This window comes from Pelobates fuscus, chromosome 6 (assembly GCF_036172605.1).
Source record: "Pelobates fuscus isolate aPelFus1 chromosome 6, aPelFus1.pri, whole genome shotgun sequence".
NCBI lineage: Eukaryota > Metazoa > Chordata > Amphibia > Anura > Pelobatidae > Pelobates > Pelobates fuscus.
In genome coordinates this window covers 175,311,629-175,331,936 of record NC_086322.1, presented here as the reverse complement: position 1 = coordinate 175,331,936, position 20,308 = coordinate 175,311,629, and the positions used below count along the sequence as shown (strand labels likewise).

The window sequence follows — 20,308 nt, the reverse complement described above, 5'->3', positions numbered from 1 at the left end:
GTCTGCCCAATTTTCTAAATACTTAAATTAATCCCTGGTCTTATCTTATAGTTAGGATAGCCTTATGCCTATCTCATGCATGCTTAAACTCCTTTACAATGTTAACCTCTACCACTTCATCTGGAAGGCTATTCCATGCATCCACTACCCTCTCAGTAAAGTAATACTACCTGATATTTTGAAACCTTTGCCCCTCTAATTTAAGACTGTCCTCTTGTTGTGGTAGTTTTTCTTCTTTTAAAATAGTCTCCTCCTTTACCGTGTTGATTCCCTTTATGTATTTAAATGTTTCTATCATATACCCCTGGCTCGTCTTTCCTCCAAGCTATACATGTTAAGATCCTTTAACCTTTCCTTGTACGTTTTACAATACAGTGTTCTGTACAATGGCATGAGCACTAACCTTTCCTTGTACGTTTTATCCTGCAATCCATGAACCAGTTTATTAGCCCTTCTCTGAACTTTCTCTAAAGTATCAATATCCTTCTGGAGATATGGTCTCCAGTACTGCGTAAAATACAGTGTTCTGTACAATGGCATGAGCACTTCCCTCTTTCTACTGCTAATACCTCTCTCCCTATACAACCAAGCATTCTGCTAGCATTTCCTGCTGCTCTATTACATTGTCTGCCTACCTTTAAGCCATCAGAAATAATTACCCCTAAGTCCCTTTCCTCAGATGTTAAGGTTAGGACTCTATCAAATATTCTGTACTCTGCCCTTGGGTTTTTATGTCCAAGATGCATTATCTTGCACTTATCCACATTAAAGGTCAGCTGCCACAGCCCTGACCATTTTTCTAGTTTACCTAAATCATTTGCCATTTGGCTTATCCCTCCTGGAACATCAATCCTGTTACATATCTTGGTATCATACGCAAAAAGACCTCACCATCAAGACCTTCTGCAATATCACTAATAAAAATATTAAAGAGAATGGGTCCAAGTACAGATCCCTGAGGTACCCCCCTGGTGACAAGCCCATGCTTCGAATATACTCCATTGACTACAATCCTCTGTTGCCTGTCACTCAGCCACTGCCTTACCAATTTAACAATATTGGAATCCAAACTTAAAGATTGCAGTTTATTGATAAGCCTTCTATGTGCAACAATGTCAAAAGCCTTACTGAAATCTAGGTAAGCAACGTCTACTGCACCACCCTGATCTACTATTATTTTAGTTACCCAATCATCAAAAAAAAGCAATAAGATTAGTTTGGCTTGATCTTCTTCAAGTAAACCCATGTTGTCTCTGACCTTGAAATCCATGTGTTTAGATGTTCAACAATCCTATCCTTTAACATGGTTTCCATTACTTTCCCCACTACTGAAGTAAGGCTTACTGGCCTATAGTTGCCCGACTCCTCCCTTCTACCTTTCTTGTGAATGGGCACAACATTCACTAACTCCCAATCTTCTCGGACTACTCCTGTTAACAATGATTGGTTAAATAAATTTGTTAATGGTGTATTCAATCAGGTCCCATTGACTTATTAGTCTTTACTTTTGACAGTTGGAATAGAACCCCTTCCTCTGTAAACTCACTTGTAACAAATTACTAATTAATTTTTCCTAACTGAGGCCCCTTTCCTTCATTTTCATCTGTAAATACTGAACCAAAATATTAATTGAGGCAGTCAGCTAGACCTGTATCCTCTTCTACATACCTTCCTTATTTTGTTTTTAATCTAATCCTTGTTTTACTTTCCTTTTCTCATTAACCCCTTAAAGACGGAGCCAAATGTACACGTTTTGAACGAAACAAAATGTAAACAAAACCTGGCATTTGCGCTATATGTCTGTCCAACCGTAATTCACCTCTTTCATATTAAATGCACACCCCCCCCCCTTATTATATATCATTTTATTCAGGGGAAACATGGCTTTCATTTAATATCAAATATTTAGCTATGAAACATAATTTAATATGAGAAAAATATAAAAAAAATGGTAGAAAATAAGATTTAATTTTTTTAGTTCTACATGACATTTTAACTGTCAATGTCATAATACTGTTTGCTTTTACTGCAATAAAATACACATTTGTATTCAGCAAAGTCTCACGTGTAAAACAGTACCCCCTATGTACAGGTTTTATGATGTTTTGGGAAGTTACAGGGTCAAATATAGCGTGCTACATTTCAAATTGAAATTCGCCAGATTGGTTACGTTGCCTTTGAGACTGTATAGTAGCCCAGGAAATAAATTTACACCCATAATAGCATACCATATGCAATAGTAGACAACCCAAGGTATTGCAAATTGGGTATGTCCAGTCTTTTTTAGTAGCCATTTGGTCACAAACACTGGCCAAAGTTAGCGTTAGTATTTGTTTGTGTGTGAAAAATGCAAAAACTCAAATTTTGGCCAGTGTTTGTGACTAAGTGGCTACTAAAAAAGACTGGACATACCCCATTTGCAATACCTTGGGTTGTCTTCTATTGCAAATAGTATGCCATCATAGGGGTAATTTTCATTCTTGGGCTACCATAGGGTCATAAAGGCAACGTAAGCAATCTGTTGAATTTTAATGTGAAAAAAATGAAACACAATCCTTATATTTGACGCTGTAATTTTTGAAAACACCATAAAACCTGTACATGAGGGGTACTGTTGTACTCGGGAGACTTTGCTGAACACAAATATTTGTGTTTCAAAACAGTAAAAAGTATTGCAGCAATAATATCGTCCGTGTAAGTGCGGTTTGTGCGTGAAAAATGCAAAAAACGTCACTTTTACTGGCGATATCATCGTTGTAATACATTTTACTGTTTTGAAACACTAATATTTGTGTTCAGCGAAGTCCCCCGAGTAGAACAGTACCCCCCATGTACAGGTTTCATGGTGTCTTGGAAAATTATAGGGTTAAATATAGTGCTAGCAAATTAAATTCCCTATACTTTTGGCATGGTTTGTCAGGCAGGTCCCGCTAATTGTAATTAATTAGGATACCTAATTATGTAAAAATATTACATAAATATATGTGTAGAATTAATATATGTGTATATATATATATATATATATATATATATATATATATATATATACACATGTGTATATATACGTGTATATATATATATATATATATATATATATATAATTTTTTTAAATATTTTTATTTATATATAGGTATATATATAGTGATATATACGTATATATTTATGTATATAGATATATATTATTTCGTTCTACGTGTATTTTGATATAAATATGTATTAATATCACAATACAGTTAGAACGAAATAAAACACATCTATATATTTAATATTTTATTTAATTTTTTTTTACGTATTTACATTTTTTTATATTATATATAAATAAATATATATCAATAATTATATATATTTAATCAGTATCAGTCTACGTGTAATTTGATATTAATATATATATAATTATATATATATTAATATTAAAATACACCTAGACAGTGTATGTGTGTGTATGTATATGTTTATATATATATATATATATATATATATATATATGTATACTTAGATCATATATATATATATATATATTATATATATATGATCTAAGTATATATATATTTTTTTACACTTATTTAACTTATTTTAATTTTATTTCCAGCCAGCAGGGGGACTAACTGTCATTACAGTTAGTCCCCCTGCTGGCATTGCAGCAGCCAGCTATCCCGGCCATGTGATTGTGAGGTCCTCGCAAGGACCTCACTCTCACATGGCCCGGGGGGGCTGAAGAGGACGGAGGTGCCGCAGGGGGCTCCCTGGGAGTCCCCCCAACCGCTATCGCCGGCGACCGGGTAAGTAAAAAAAAAAAAAACGGAGGGCGTACTATTACGTCCTGCGGCATTTAGAGCCGCTTTTAAAAGGACGTAATTGTACGCCCTCCGGTCTTAAGGGGTTAAAGGTATCTTAAAAATGTTTTGTCCCCTTTCTTTACTGACTGTGCTATTTTCTCTTCTCTGTGTGATTTTTAAGCTATTATAACTTGTGCAACAAACTCTTCTTTTTCTGTGAGTTTGCCACGAGTTTTTGGAGGGGCCTGTTTGCCAGCCTCCTACCCTGTGACTATTGCCCCTGCAATAGAACTGGCTAATATACTCCAAACAGGCTCTGAACAGAGACCACCCTGGAGCTTGTTAACACCTATTAACAGCTTGGAACGTTTCTCACCGCAGTGTTCTAATTGTTCATCTGGGTGGCCGCGATTCCTATGAGCAACCACGAGGTGGCGGCCATCTTGTTTGCATGAATGCAGGCAGCGGTATTTGGGCATGAGTCTCATGGAACTGAAATCTGATACAGAAACTCCCGAACACCGCTGAACTCCCATCATCGCCTGCGTTTGTTTCTATTCAGCTTCGAAGGGCACTGTTTGGTGAGTTCATTCATCTAGATAACTGGAACAAGCTCCAGGGTAAGACTATTGACTCCTTTCGGTAGTTTGTTCGTTTGCAAACTACCGAACTAGACTGGCCGCAAGCCCTGATTCTCTGGAACTGTTTTGGGCATGAAACAATACTTGCGGCCGGTCAAAAAAGACTTCCGTGAAACTTATGATCTGGGTGATTTTAGGGTATGTTGTTCACCCAGATCAGAGCTATCTGGGGGTGTTATGTTTTGGGGTACTTTGTGAATGTGTTTTTTCTGCCTGGAGATAATTAAGTTACTTACAGGACTTTACTCAATTATCTCCCAAGCAGAGGGGAGGGATTGTGTGCTGTACATGGGCGTGTCACAGACTGTATGTTTGTATTGATTGGTTTCTGTCCTTTGTGTTCCTTGTGCCCCATCAGGTCCAGGGGGTGTTCCTCTGGCCTGGAGAATTGTATAAAAGCCAACCTGAACCATTAAAGCTCAGATTTATGTAGATTAATTTAGACATAAACAAATATGTTTAAATATCTATCTGTTCCTGTCCAAATCTGAGATGATTAAATTGCGTATACGCAGAAGCAAATTCACACTGACACACGGAGTTCAGGTTAAAATAACTTCGAGAAAATTTAATAGCATCTGATTAAAAGCGGGCTCGCAGACCCTTATAAGAGCAAAATTACATCATCATTGAATATCAAGATATCAGTAAATAAACATCATTAATTGGATTAAATGTTAAGTGGCTATGTCAATGTCCACCCATCAATATTATTAATTGGCTCAAGAACTAAGTGGTTAGCTAGGTATCCTCCCACCGGGAGGTGGTATTGTTCTGGACACGGGTGTGGACAGATGGCTCAAGCGCCATCTTACCCAGCACGAGGCTTACTCGGTGGGAAGGGGGGCTTGGGCGTCATTTTGCGTAGTTAGTGATGTCAGACTCGTGGTCAGGTTCAGGGTTCTTTTTATGAATAGAACATTTCATTAGGCCAGCTTCCCATGGCCTTGGCTATACTTGTTGCATGTTACAGGAGATTCAGTAATTCCGGGGTTAGTCATGTCTTTATAGAAAATACAGTCTCTATTCATTACACTAAATGCTGTTAGGAAATTGTCATGTAATGTAATTTAAAATGGAGGATCTGTCAGGTAATGTGGGTTAAAATGGAGTTAGTGCAAAAATTCAACACAGGTTCAATACAGGTTTTTAATAATTCTACATCAAGATCATCTTGCACCTTCATGAAGGTTCGGCTCATGTTTAGGGGATTGGAGAACTACACTCTGGGGGATTACTATAATCACTATACTCCCCTGAGTATAATCACTAAGCTCTTGTTAGAGCTTGTTCCTGCAACGCTCTCTGGACTAAGAGAGGTTTACACACTGGAAGCTGGATCTTGGTCATAGGTCCAGGGTGGGCAGGAGACAGCGGGATTCCAACCAAGCTGTGGCGGTTTGTGGGGTTTGCAGTAGTTATGGTGTTCCAGCGTAGTACTTATAGTACTCATTAGTACTAGGACGCAACGATTGACTGAGGTATCCGGTTGGGGTGTCAGGCGGTCCGTCACAACTTGCTTAGCATCTTTCTGCCTAATCTTATAGATCATTCTGTCTTCCTCTATTACTAAATGCTTACTTTTTGTTGTTTTGTTACTATTTTGGCCACATCTGCAGAGTACCCCAGTGGTTTCTTGAATTTTTTGTTTTTACTGACAAGCATAATGCAATTTTATGTTGCCTTCAGTAGTGCAACTTTTAAATTATCCCATTTCTCTTGGACTCGATTTAAATTGATCCAGTCTGATAAGGACTCCTTTACACATTCTAATTTTAGAAAAGTATTTTTTCCCTGTCTTTTCTATATAAAGAGTACCCTGGTATTGCTATGTCCCAGTCATTTTTCTCATTATACCATGTCTCCGTAACGACCAAATCCACATTACCATAGGTTGCCATTATTGCCACAAGTTCTCGGATCTTATTCCTTAAACTGCAAGCATTTGTAGACATGACTCTAAATTTAGCATTTTTAAACACACTTGCTACAGGCACCTTGTATTGGGGGGCAATTGGATTGATGTTTTGTCATCCTCCCCCTCAAAATATTGAACAATTACACTGATAAATAAAAAATAAACCATTTATTATTTAAAATACTGTTATGGGCAAATGCAAATATTAAAAGTTTTAGAATGAAATGTTGTATATCTTAAACTGTGTACTTTGTCTATAAGAGAAATTGCAAACTGACAAGGTGTTAGAAATGGAACATATTGTTCTTCATACATGTTTCTTTAAGCAATAGTCTATTACCTACTTTCAGTGCATAATATGTTTACGCCAATTTGTCTTTGCTTAATGCAAAACAAGTAATGCAATAACATCTTCAAGGCTATGCTAGGTCATCAGACTTTAGGAAGCCATCTTATCCCAAGTCAGGGAACTTCCAGTGACGTGTGCACCCTTATGTTTCAGAGATTGCCTTGTATCTTTGCCAAGTTAAGGGAGGTCCTAAAATGAATAAAGTAAAAGTAGTTTGACTTTTTCATATATGAACTACGATAACCCTAAAATGAAAAAAAGGTATAAATATGTGTACCTTTTAAATGTTAAGACAGAGAGGTGAGATTTGGAGACAGAAGCTGCTCCATCTTATAATGACTGATAATGAATTTAAAAAAATAATGTAAAAAGCAGACATTTGAAATTACTTTATTTTGCAAGAAATCACTTTGCTTCATGTCATGTCTTGAGCTCTACCCCCTTATCAAGTAGTAGCTTGATTAAAGGACCACTATAGGCACCCAGACCACTTCAGCTCAATGCAGTGGTCTGCGTGCCAGGTCCATCTAGGGTTAACCCTGAAGCTGTTTACATTAGGCTCAATCCAGCCTCTAGTGGCTGTCTCATTGACAGGCGCTTCTCACTGTGATTTTCACAGTGAGAAGACGCCATCGTCTATAGGAAAGCATTGAGAATGCTTTTCTATGGACTGGCTGAATGCGTGAGCATGCGCATTCAGCCGATGACAGAAGGAGTAGGAAAGTCCACAGCGCCGAGGGAGCCTGGCGCTGGAAAAAGGTGAGTGTTAAATCCCCTTCCTCCCCCTTCAGCCCGGCGGGAGGGGGGCCATGAGGGTGGGGGCACCCTCAGGGCACTATAGTGGTCCTTTAATCAGGAGCCCATTATTCTGCTCTAAGAAATCTGATATGTTGGTATCTAACCCAGTACTGCAAAGGTAAAAGCACAAACCAGTCTCTAGTTTAACTCTACTCATATAACTTGTACAAAATTGAGCACACAAAACATATAGATATTTACTTAAACCAAAAGCTATACAATGCATAAACATACTGTTGGTGGCTTTAGTGACCCCTTACTCATGCAACATCTGCATAACTTTATTTTTTATGTATATTCTCAATCAGTTCCAGCCTGGACTTCTGCTCATAACAATTAATTGTTTGGGGGGTGAGGGTGGGGGGGGGGGGCGGGGATAGATTGCATTTGCCCCTGTGATTGTGATTGTTTTTTCTTTCTGTCTTTAATGATACGAAGCTATAGTTAGAGCTGTAGAACTGTTTGTTCTCATCAGGCTTCATATGACTACCTCTTTCTGCTTTACGTACAAGGCTTAGTTTATCTAAAAAGCAAAAACACACATATTTGGGCTAATAATCAGACATTCATACTAAAAGAGTGATTTCTGATTCTAATAACATGGTGCTGTTTAATATCAGAAGGCTGGATTGAGAAAATTTACTGTGTTTCTCATGGAAATGAAATCTGTTCTCCTAAAATGACTTCACTGTATCCCAGTGCCAAGCATTTATCCATTTCCATGTGGATGCTTACTCAGTGTTATGACATTAGCCAGAATTGCTCCAGTGTTTTCAGGTGCTAGTTACAGTTCCTCACATCCTATTTAGCACTTTATTTTTGGTATATTTCAATCTACCTTTTCTAATCTTTTAGGGGGCGGAATCCCAAATCCGAAGTTTTGGACAGACCCCTTCACAACTTCTGATAGAACCACATCCACCCAGGAGCTCTGCCATGCAGGTGGTAAGTATATGTCAGTCTATAAAATTTGCCTTTATTTACCTATCCATCTTATCTTTATGCATACAATTCTTTAATAACATGCTTTATTTTATTGTTTAAATCCTTTATTTTTGTTGTGCTTTGTATGGTGCACAACTGACCATAAGACATGTCATCGACAGTGTAATCATGGTCAAGGCATTGTAACAAAACATTTCAGTTATACAGCACACTTTATAATATAAATGACAATCTCACTTGAACAGTACAGAAGGGGTAATCGACCATCTTCAAAGGGTGTTTAAAACTTGGGGTCCTCTGAGTTATTGGGGAGAGCAGAGGGGGTCGCTGGTGGTGGCTATGACATATCTGCTATGGTCCTATCTGCTTACTAGTTCTCGGTCTGCTGTCATTAACAATTATTTGTATTAATGTTAAAAGTGGTCGCTGTCAGCCTGTGTCATGCAGTGTTAGCCTATTGGAGGAAGCTGCAAGTCGTGTTAAGCTCGGTAGATGGGTGGGTGGGGGGAGGGGGTATACAGCTTTTTTTAAAACTAGTGTAGCTACAGTTGACGGAGCCATTTCTAATTAAAATTGTAAGAACCATGAAACAATAAAAGAATATGAAACAATAAAACAATATTTAGTGCCCATGCTAACACCCAGAGAGAGAGGTAACCCCCCGTGGAGCCTGTATGGTGGGATGGACAAGTTGCTACGTTAGTCCTCTTCACGGTGGCGGGTCGCGGGATCCCCTTGCGTTCTCTCCCGGGACAAACTGAGTAACTGACCAAATGGGTCGTTGCGGCGGAGGGAAGGCGCTCGCGGGCAGTCCCAGTTCCCGTTGGAAACGGTGAGACTCAGACAGGTGAGTAAGTGAGTGTGTCTTGCCCCCTTTTTCAACTGTCAGCTTGTGTATTTATATGGCACTTTGTTCTCCCTGAGGTGCTGGGTGAGTTGGCGGAGTGACCGCCGCCAGGTGATGGTGTGGCAAGATATGTCCCTATAAAATGTCAGTTGGTGCCCCTCAAAGACAGTACTGGGGGTATCCCTGGTTGCCGTCAAAATAGTGCCTCTGTCTGAGTCCCGGACAAGCTTGACCAGGACGTCTCATGGTGTCTCAGGAGGGGGCTCTGGGGGCCTTAGGTAGTCGGAAGCAATGATCAATTATGACTTGTTTTGCCTGTTTCGGGGAAGGAGTGTGGCAAGGAGTCTCCGGATAAAATGGGGTAGTTCTCCAGCAGTTATAGTCTCAGGGACTCCCCTAATCCTCACATTTCTAGCCTTCATCTTGTCCTCCATATTAGCCATGCGGTTGAGCATATCCTCATTGCTCTTATGCAGTGCGTTAAGGGCTGTATCTGTGGCTGTTTGAGCCACTTTCGTTGTGTCCATATCATCCTCCATTCTGGTAATCCTGTCAGCAAGGATGGCCACCTCTTCCCTCACCCCAGCCACATCCGCTTGGAACATGGCCCTTATTTCATGTAAAAGGGCTTTGATGTCTGCCTTGGTCGAGGGGGCAGTATCTCCCTCCTTTGAGGGCTGGTGAGTGGCAGCAAGTACCTCTGGGAAGGTGGATAGCTCCTCCGGGAAGCTCTCTGCATCAGGAGTCCGAGGTGGCGGCGGCCGCCCGCGTCATCTTTGCTGGTGCGGGCCTAGCCGGTTGTTGTAGGAGCATGCCGATATCTCTGGTTCCCGGGCTCCTATCGGCCCGGAGTTTTTTGGAGTGCTTCCCCATCGTGTGGGGTGCAGGTAGGTCCTCAACTTGGGCACCGACTGTGAGTTCTTCGGCGGATTGCGGACTTTAGCAGGGCTATCGTTCCGGAGCTCCTGCAGCGTGCGTCCGGCACGGTCGGCAGTTGGCTCCGCCCCAACATGCTTTATTTTCATGCCACTCAAATCGATACTGGTCTGTTACTACATTTCCATTCTCTTTGTTGGCGGTTCATATTTATACTTGAATATAATAGCCTCTCACCAGTATGACTTGGGAACAATGTGTATAAAAGGTTTGGATATATTTTACTTTCATTGTCCATTCTTAACCATAGCAAAGCACCATTATACTTTATTCTAGGAAAGTGAGTTTATGCATTGCACTTTGTAACAGTGATGCATACATTACATTACATTATTTTTTTTATGAAACCGTAATAGTTTGAGGTTTGGTTATTTTGAATTTGAGTTTTCTTGGGTCCTTGCTTACTAGTGTACATATTGTATAAACCATGTGTTTCACAAAATGGTTTGATTAGTTGCATTTTCTTTGCCATATTAACCTGGCTCTGCAAAGTTTATTGATTGAAAGTATGTATTGCAGTTTTTTTTTCTTTCTTTATTAAAGGGACACTGTAGGCACCCAGACCACTTCTGCCCATTGGATTGGTCTGGGTGCCAACTCCCACTACCCTGAACCCTGCAAGTGTAATTATTGCAGTTTATTAAAAACTGCAATAATTACCTTGCAGGGTTAAGTCCTCCCCTAGAGGGAACTCCACTAGAGGGAACTTCCTGCTCTATAGTACAGGTTTTCTGTGCTAGAGCGTGGCTGGACATCCTCACGCTGTGTGAGGACCTCCAGCGTCGCTCAATTCCCCATTGGAAAGCTTTGGAAATCGTTTTCAATGCTTTCCTATGGGGTGGCATTGCCGCGCATGCGCATTAGGTCTCCTCGGCCGGTGGGCGGGATCAGTCTCGCCCACCGGCCTACTTAGGGAGAAGGTGGAGCGGCGGGGGAGGAGCAGGCAGCGTAGTGGGACATGTCGCTGCCTCAGGTAAGTCACTGAAGGGGTTTTCACCCCTTCAGCAACTGGGGATTGGGGGGTGGGAGGGAGAGGAATCCTGCAGTCCCAGGAAAACCGATTGTTTTCCTGGCACTGGAGATTCCCTTTAAGGGAACATTACTATAGTTAATTTCCATTATGTTGTTGAACTACAGCTCCCATATGTCTTTGCAGGGTTCAGTGTTAGAGGTAAGGTTTGAAATTAAGTGATTTTAACCCCTAATGGACACACAGACATTTCCCATCATGCTGGTCTTCTGAAACTGTGGTTAATGAGAAATTAATATTGCTTGTTTTTTTTTTTCATTATGCATAAAATGTTAAGATATTCAATTAAAAATAATATTGAAAATGAATAATACATAGATTAAAGGAACACTTTAGTCACCTAAATTACTTTAGCTAAATAAAGCAGTTTTAGTGTATAGATCATTCCCCTGCAATTTCACTGCTCAATTCACTGTCATTTAGGAGTTAAATCACTTTGTTTCTGTTTATGCAGCCCTAGCCACACCTCCCCTGGCTATGATTGACAGAGCCTGCATGGAAAAAAAAAACTGGTTTTACTTTCAAACAGATGTAGTTTACCTTAAATAATCGTATCTCAATCTCTAAATTGAACTTTAATCACATACAGGAGGCTCTTGCAGGGTCTAGCAAGCTATTAACATAGCAGGGGATAAGAAAATCTTAATTAAACATAACTTGCAATAAAGAAAGCCTAAATAGCAAGTCACATGCAGGGAGGGTTCATAAACAAAGGGATTTAACTCCTAAATGGCAGAGGATTGAGCAGTGAGGCTGCTGAAGTTGTTCAGGTGACTATAGTGTCCCTTTAAACAGGAAGAAAAGTGTTCCCAGTATTTGTGGAGTTTTTTTTCTATTCAGTCACAGGTGATAGCCAAGAGCATTGATGTTTATAATAGGTGATAAGTGTGTAATTAAACTAATATGTTCGATATGGGCACTGCAGTGTTGTATGTGTTTCCAAACCTCTAAAACACTTCTTTATCTTATTGAAATGATTAGCAGTTAAGAGCATATCCCCTTGACTTATTTAATAAAAGTACCAATTTTAAGAGAAATCTGCACTCTTATAATCCCATTTGTAACACGTTTCTGCTATCAAGCAGACATCCAATAGGATTGCTTTGGTAATACTCATTGTGTCCCAATACTTCTATGAGAAGCAATGAGTTGACCTGGAGATTGTCAGAAGTGATTATCCCCCAACAGGTGGAGCAAAGCTGCAGTGGTAAGATGGTCTTGCCACTGCATTAAAGTACCACTATAGGCACCCAGACCACTTCAGCTCAATGAAGTGGTCTGGGTGCCAGGTCCATCTAGGGTTAACCCTGCTGTAAACGTAGCAGTTTCAGAGAAATTGACAGCCGCTAGAGGCACTTCTCACTGTGATTTTCACAGGGAGAAGATGCCAGCGTCCATAGGAAAGCATTGAGAATGCTTTCCTATGGACTGGCTGAATGCGCGCGCGGCTCTTGCCGCACATGCGCATTCAGCCAATGACGGCAAAAGGAGGAAGAGAGTCCCCAGCGCCGAGGGAGCCCCGCGCTGGAGAAAGGTGTATTTAACCCCCTTCCTCTCCATTCAGCCCGGCGGGAGGGGGACCCTGAGGGTGGGGGCACCCTCACGGCACTATAGTGCCAGGAAAGAGTTTGTTTTCCTGGCACTATAGTGGTCCTTTAAAGGTAGCTTTTATTTATTTATGTGACATCGCAGCTCTGGGTTTGGTGGCCAGTGCCTTGTTGTTCCGCCATCATCCTCTTCAGCACGTTTGAGAGCATTAAAGTTTATGGAGGATTGCGCAGGACCGCAGAATCCTCCATAGACACAGCCAATTCCTTGTAGCTGGCATTGGTGACGGCTGTCAGGATTGACTCTGTAGTCCACCCAGAGTCTAAGAAATTCAGGCAGAGGAAAAATACAGAGAAAAAGCAGTCTCTACTTTGTCTCTGTATATCTATTGACTGGGTTTGAATTTCAGTGAAAACTTTACATCTATTCCTACCTGCTTGCAGAAAACTTGGATCACTTCCGCCCCAGTCGCTGAAGCTTGACTGGAGTCTCTCAGGAGCTCTTCCAGGCAGGTATCGTCCCCTCTACTTATTCTGCTGTAGCCTTTCTTCCAGGCAGGTATCGTCTCCTCTGCCTATTCCTCTGCAGCTCTGCTTACGGTGTTTGCTATTGCCCTTACAAAGGCACTTGCGGCTCTCAGGCCTAGCTCTCTTGATTTATCCCAGGGCTAGAGGGATTCTTCAGCCAGGAAACCAGTCCGAAGACTCTGTCACTTGGATCCACAAAAAACATGAGGACACACGTTCCAAAAGGAACTAACATGCAATACTTTATTTTACTTGGGACTACCCCATATGATCATTACATTTAGATTGCTGTGACAAACATATTAAATTAAAATAACCAAAAGATGTCAGAAAACATAAAGGGAATTATAACACAACATATTCATAAAGGGTATGGGAAGACCATATTCAACACAAGATATCTCTCCTGCCTGCAGAATTAGCAATATGCAAATCTTCCCAAATATGCAAATGAACCAGCCTTGCTATTCCGGTAGTGCATATAGCTGTTGCTACCTACAGAGGCTCATTCGCCAAAATATACAGGCTCATAGCCAAATCCACCTAGTTGGTAGCAATCCTCAGCAGTACAGGAGAGCAGACAAAACATTTAACACTAAATATTTTACACACAATGAAATTAGTGATACATTAAAATAAGAAATTCTCTCCAACTAAATTTCCAACACTTGGTCCGATTGGAGGGCTCAACTGTTAATTTGCAACATTTGGTTACAGATTTCAATTGTTTATTTGCAAACAAGGCGGCTCTCTAATTAGACTAGCTCTCTGTATCCAGCTCTGCAGGCTTGTAATTCAATATAACTACAGCTACTCTTCACACACAATGCAACCCCTATTATTATTTATTTCACTTTAGGGGGTGAGTGGGGGCCTTGTTTTTGAGTTTCGCCAAAGGCCTCACAAAGTCCAGAGCCGCCACTGTTTGCAACTGATGAAATCCTGTCACATTCAAGTTAAATTTGAGGTTGCAATACTAGATATTGATAAATCCAGTGATCAATGTCTGGAGTTTTTTTTTTTGTTTTTTTTTACATTCTTTATTTAGTTTTGTTTTTCATCAGAAGGTAACAGTACAACCATTTTTCAACGTAACAATGTTTCGCTAATGACCTCGTCTGGGGTATTTGCTGGCCTGCCCGTGGGAACTATTGGAAGAGTCCCCTTATTTACTGGTATACCCTACCCCGTGTCGCTCTCTCCGCTGTATTACTGAGCTACTGTTGGGGCTCCGCTGGTATTTGGGTCCGTGTGGGTTGGTGGTGTCAGCCTCGGAAAGACTGTTAAGGGCGCATTTCTCCCGTTCCCCTCCTTCCGTTCCAAACCCCCGTCCTGTGGTCTCGAATTTTGGGCAGAGAGGGTTGTGTGAGTGTAATGGTAGGCTGGGAGAGTAGCTTGCTGTGCGGTTGGGTCGGGGTTCCTCGGTTCGAGGGGTGGGTCGTGCCCTGTCTTCTGGGGGGTAGCTGGGGTTGCCTTGTGGGGTGTCCCTTCCCTAGGGTCTCGGCCTCGTCAGCCAGGTGGGTGGGTAGCATCTTACTGTTTGGTTGTTGCCTTTGCATGTCGATGCAGCTTGTGTGGGGCGGCCAGTGTGGCGGGACCCTAGTTTGTCGGGGTCAATTAGGTCCCATCGTCTTAGTCATGGGATAGGGTGTTGTAGTGTCCCTGTGCTGTCCTGGGTGGATAGGGCCGCCCTGAAGCTGCCGACATGGCCTAAGTCTCGGTCGGGGGTGAGGGGTCCGTGTGCTGGCCACCCCCCTGGGTGACCTATTCGGTACTATGGTGGTACCTTATGGTCTCTTCCGGGGTCTGTCTGGCGTCGGAGCCCGTCTGTGTCGTGTGATCTCCCTGTTCCCCGAGGGCCCCTAACCGTCCTGTGGGGGTGTTGTGTGTTGGGTGTGCACCCTTCGGTTCGGTTGTTCGGTTCGGTTGTCTAGCTGTTTGCAGCGAGTGCGTCTCTCCCCGCCCAGTCTCCCCCCTGCTTATGACCGCCTGTGGTGCCCGGGTCGGCTATGCGGTGTGCGTGGCTCTATCAGTCCCTTTCATGAGCTTGCGTAGGTCGCGTGGGGTCAGTCTTATGTAGGTGGGGGCCCTTAACGTTTTTTCCGAATCCTGTTGGTTGAGGGAGTCGGTCGGGTCCCTTTGGGCGCTAGTGCGAGGCAAGGGTGGTCTTCTGCCGATTGTCCACTTTTCTTCAATATAAGGGAGCTGGTCGGGGAGGAATGGGGAGGGGGGGAGGGGAGGTCCTGCGTCCCAGTATCCCGTGATCTCCCATTATCCGTCCCCTGCTCCTCTCCCAGGCCCCTGGAGGGCCCGTGCCGGTGAGCCCCGCCCCCGGTCAGCCATGTAGATGATCCAAGGGGTCCATAGGCGGGTGCAGCGCTCCTGAGTCCCCCGTAGCTCAGCCTTGAGGGTCTCCATCGTGTATGTTTCGTCCACCTTGTCTATCCATTGTGCTATCGAGGGGATGTCTGTCGATTTCCATCTGGCAGGGATCAGGCTTTTGGCAGCATTGAGGAAGTGCCTAATTAGAGATTTCTTGTAGCGTGGTACCGGCATCTGTGTATGGTTAAGCAACATAGGCAAGGGTTTCATGGGGATGTCCTCATCTAGGATTTCACGAGTTTGTCGTGGATCTGTTGCGAGTAGCCTGTGATCTGAGGGCATTGCCCACCAAACGTGCAGGTCCGTTCCTTCTGCGGCTTTGCATCGCCAGCATGTACCGTCGGATGTCAGCCCCATGGTTCTTAATTTGGGTCAAGATTTTGTAGTTAAGTTCTTGCATTTTGGTACTTAGTATCCCTTGGTGCGCTAGGATGTGTATCTTCTCCCATTGCTGGTTCGTCAGGGCGACCCCCGTGGCCTGTTCCCACTTGGAATGGAAATGCGCCGGCGCCCCTTGGTCAGCCGTCATGAGCATTGCATAGAGTAACGAAATTCCTCGGGTCAAATGTTCACCGCTAGAGCAGAATGCCTCGAATTGCGTGGGGTCTCTGTGCAGTAATTGTCTCCCTTGGGAGGTGGCGTAGTGTCTGGAGTTTGTTATCCAAAATGTCTGTCTTTTGAGAATATTATTTTCAGAGTTTAGGGGATTCCACAATTCACAGTATTAGTCACATTGTGCTTTACAGTTTGTAATTCACAGTGTGACATCACCCTAATGCAATATAGGAGTTACACAACAGGCAGAGCGTATTAGATCTATTTCTTTATACAGGAGACTTTATGACAATGTAGAATTACTCATATTACCAGAGCATTTGCTCAAAACACCCAATCTGTACAAAGGAAATATGTGCAGAATTGAACCTATTTAATGCTTCAAATTTTTTTTTTTTTTTTTTTTAAATGTGTAAGCACATTGGTTTTCTTTGTGCTATTGTTGTGCATTTTATAGTAGCTCATAATGTTTTTTCCCCCCATTTTTTTTCATTTTCCTTTGAGCTATTATGTGCCTATTTTTATTTTCACAGTAGAAATTAAAGCCATCTCGTGCTGTGTTAAGTGCACAAGCCATAATATACACCAGGTGTAGTAATTAGCAGCCACACGAAGGCTGCCTATTTGTCTGTTTCTGCCGCTGTTGCTGTATCCCCTTGTGTCTTCACACTATCAGATAGCTGGATTTAATTGAGGCCACATCAGATGAGGCATTACTGACACCTTTAATTGAATGAGCATCCAGGGAGGATTAACTCATAATATTGATTGGCTTTTAGCCACTTGCTCAGAATGGTGTCTAGATAGCTTATTAGTTGCCTTTATTTACACCTTTGTGCAAAGAGTACAAACAGAAATTCACAGCACAATATGTTTTTCTAAGTACTCTTAATAACTTTGTAAAAAGCTTGCATAATAAAAATGCAAATGCTTTTCTAATAGCCTTCTCGTTAAAAGTATTAAATATTCACAAACTAATTATGTCATGCTTTTAGGCACCTACAGTAAAATAATAAATTTCTATCTGGAGAAAATGAACAATCCTAGTTTTAAAAATAAATAAATATATATACTCGTAAACAATGCTTGGTTTTCAATACAATTGGCAGTTCACTTTTCTTACGCTATTTGAAATGAACCATTCAATAATCAGTGTCTGTTCATTAGACAATACAATCTTTTGAATTTAAATTTAAATTGCAAAAGTTAGCCAAAAAAGCAATTGGAAACATTCCCATGGGATTTTATTTTACCCCCATCTTTCCATTTTAATGGAGTTTCCACAGTAGAATTCCCAAGTTGCCATCCAGCTTGTGGCAAAACCATTTAAACTCTCCTGAAAAGCATGATACTTCTACTGAAACATTTCTTCAATATTGAAATGCTTGTTATATTGTGGCTACAATGAGATAATCCAGGAAATCTGTGTCTTGTATGCTTGTCCAGTGTACATTTTCTAATGAATCCGTTCCCGACATTGGGGTTGCTATGCAGTCCTAGAAAAGGAGGGCTTTAATGCCATTAGGAAGGCTTAAGACGCCTTAACAATCGGGCCCTTCCTCCTGTTTGGATTCTTATCCGCCTCAGCAGAGAGCGCCTGATAGCCAAGGCAGTCTCACTGAAGCCAATCCCGCAGATCCTAGTCATGTGATTGCGATGACTCTATGTTCACTTGACTTGGATCGGCATGTTTGACAGATGGCCTGCATGGGGCTGCCTGGGTTTTTAGGCACAGCCCCCAATATGTAAATAATAAAATAACTTAATTATGTTAAAATAACACAAATATGCTAGGGATGCACCAAAAGTTTCGGCTGAAAATGGGCCAAATTTGGGGAAATGGGTCAAATTTGCCAAAATTTAAAAAAAAACGTTTTTGTTTTTTACGTTTTATTTTTTTGGGTGAGGGGGTGAAAGAACACTATGGGACAGGGGAGGGGGAAAAGGACACTATGGGACAGGGGAGGGGAAAAGGACACTATGGGACAGGGGAGGGGAAAAGGACACTATGGGACAGGGGAGGGGAAAAGGACACTATGGGACAGGGGAGGGGAAAAGGGACACTATGGGACAGGGGAGGGGGAAAAGGACACTATGGGACAGGGGAGGGGGAAAAGGACACTATGGGACAGGGGAGGGGGAAAAGGACACTATGGGACAGGGGAGGGGGAAAAGGACACTATGGGACAGGGGAGGGGGAAAAGGACACTATGGGACAGGGGAGGGGGAAAAGGACACTATGGGACAGGGGAGGGGGAAAAGGACACTATGGGACAGGGGAGGGGGAAAAGGACACTATGGGACAGGGGAGGGGGAAAAGGACACTATGGGACAGGGGAGGGGAAAAGGACACTATGGGACAGGGGAGAGGAACATCAAGCGGAGGGGGACCACTAAAAGAGAAGAGAAGTTTTTTCGTATTAGATTAATTAAATGCATTTAAAAGTCCAGTATAATTGGAATAATTGATATTATAAAAACATTTTTAATTACACATGTATATTTATGTGATTGTTACATAATTATCAGATTTTTATTTTATTTTAATTAATTATATTCTGGACCAGCCTGACAACTCAGGCAGAAAGTCCAGAGAATTGAACTTGCAAGCCCTGTATTTGTCCCGGTCTCCAAAACCCCATAAAACCAGTACATATGGGGTACTGTTGTACTCGTGATACACACTCACTGAACACAAATATGTGTGTTTTATTGCTGTAAAAGCTATGTTTTATGACATTCACCGTTAAAATGCCATGCAGAACTTGGAAAATTATTTCTTTATCACATTTTTTTTTAGAATTTATTCATTTTAAATTATGTTTCATGTATAGTTCTGATGTGAAATGGAAGCCATATTTCTCCTGAATAAAATTATATATAATAAGTGTTGGTGCACTTAATATGAAACAGGTAAATTATGGCTGAACAGACATATAGCTCAAATTCTAGATTCTGTTTTGGTTCAGAAATCTGATATATCGAATATCAATTTGATTCATTTTTGCAATTATCTTGTGCTTTATTATTACAATTCCTTGTTTATAAGCGTTTTTAGTTTCATGTAACCCACTATCTTGCATTAACTGTAGTCTACAGGGTCATCTTCCTCCATTCTTAAAGCTTTTGTAATCTGTGTAAGGTATGGCAGCCAGTCCAGAGAGAAAGCAATCCCAAAAATCAATTTGCATTGGTAAAGAATTGATTGTACAATGTATTGGGTTATCTATCAATCTAATTAACAGCATTTCCAATTTGTCAGCTAAAATATGCTTAACCCCTTAAGGACCAAACTTCTGGAATAAAAGGGAATCATGACATGTCACACATGTTATGTGTCCTTAAGGGGTTAAAAGGACACTATAGTCACCTGAACAACTTTAGCTTAATGAAGCAGTTTTGATGTATAGAACATGCCCCTGCAGCCTCACTGCTCAATCCTCTGCCATTTAGGAGTTAAATCCCTTTGTTTATGAACCCTAGTCACACCTCCCTGCATGTGACTTGCACAGCCTTCCATAAACACTTCCTGTAAAGAGAGCCCTATTTAGGCTTTCTTTATTGCAAGTTCTGTTTAATGAAGATTTTCTTATCCCCTGCTATGTTAATAGCTTGCTAGACCCTGCAAGAGCCTCCTGTATGTGATTAAAGTTCAATTTAGAGATTGAGATACAATTATTTAAGGTAAATTACATCTGTTTGAAAGTGAAACCAGTTTTTTTTTTTCATGCAGGCTCTGTCAATCATAGCCAGGGGAGGTGTGGCTAGGGCTGCATAAACAGAAACAAAGTGATTTAACTCCTAAATGACAGTGAATTGAGCAGTGAAATTGCAGGGGAATGATCTATACACTAAAACTGCTCTATTTAGCTAAAGTAATTTAGGTGACTATAGTGTTCCTTTAAGGAAACAAATTGTGTGCTACTTAACTAAAGCTTTGGGCTATCTATTAGAAATTAAAATATTTGCTTGAGACCAAATTGAGCTTTTAAAAAAAAAAAAAAACAATCAATTAAAATCCCTTTTTTTCCCTTAAATTATTTGAAAACCTGTAAA

The 20,308-nt window shown here is 41.4% G+C and overlaps 1 protein-coding gene across 2 annotated transcripts in view; it reads left to right on the top strand.

Annotated features, from left to right (window-relative positions):
* The window catches only part of LRBA (LPS responsive beige-like anchor protein), a 619,335-nt gene that overhangs the window by 545,775 nt on the left and 53,252 nt on the right, over positions 1-20,308 (top strand). For both annotated transcript variants that reach the window (XM_063458500.1, XM_063458501.1), the window contains exon 48: positions 8,338-8,427. In XM_063458500.1, coding sequence (XP_063314570.1) covers positions 8,338-8,427 — 90 coding nt within the window. The remainder of the gene's footprint in view (positions 1-8,337; positions 8,428-20,308) is intronic.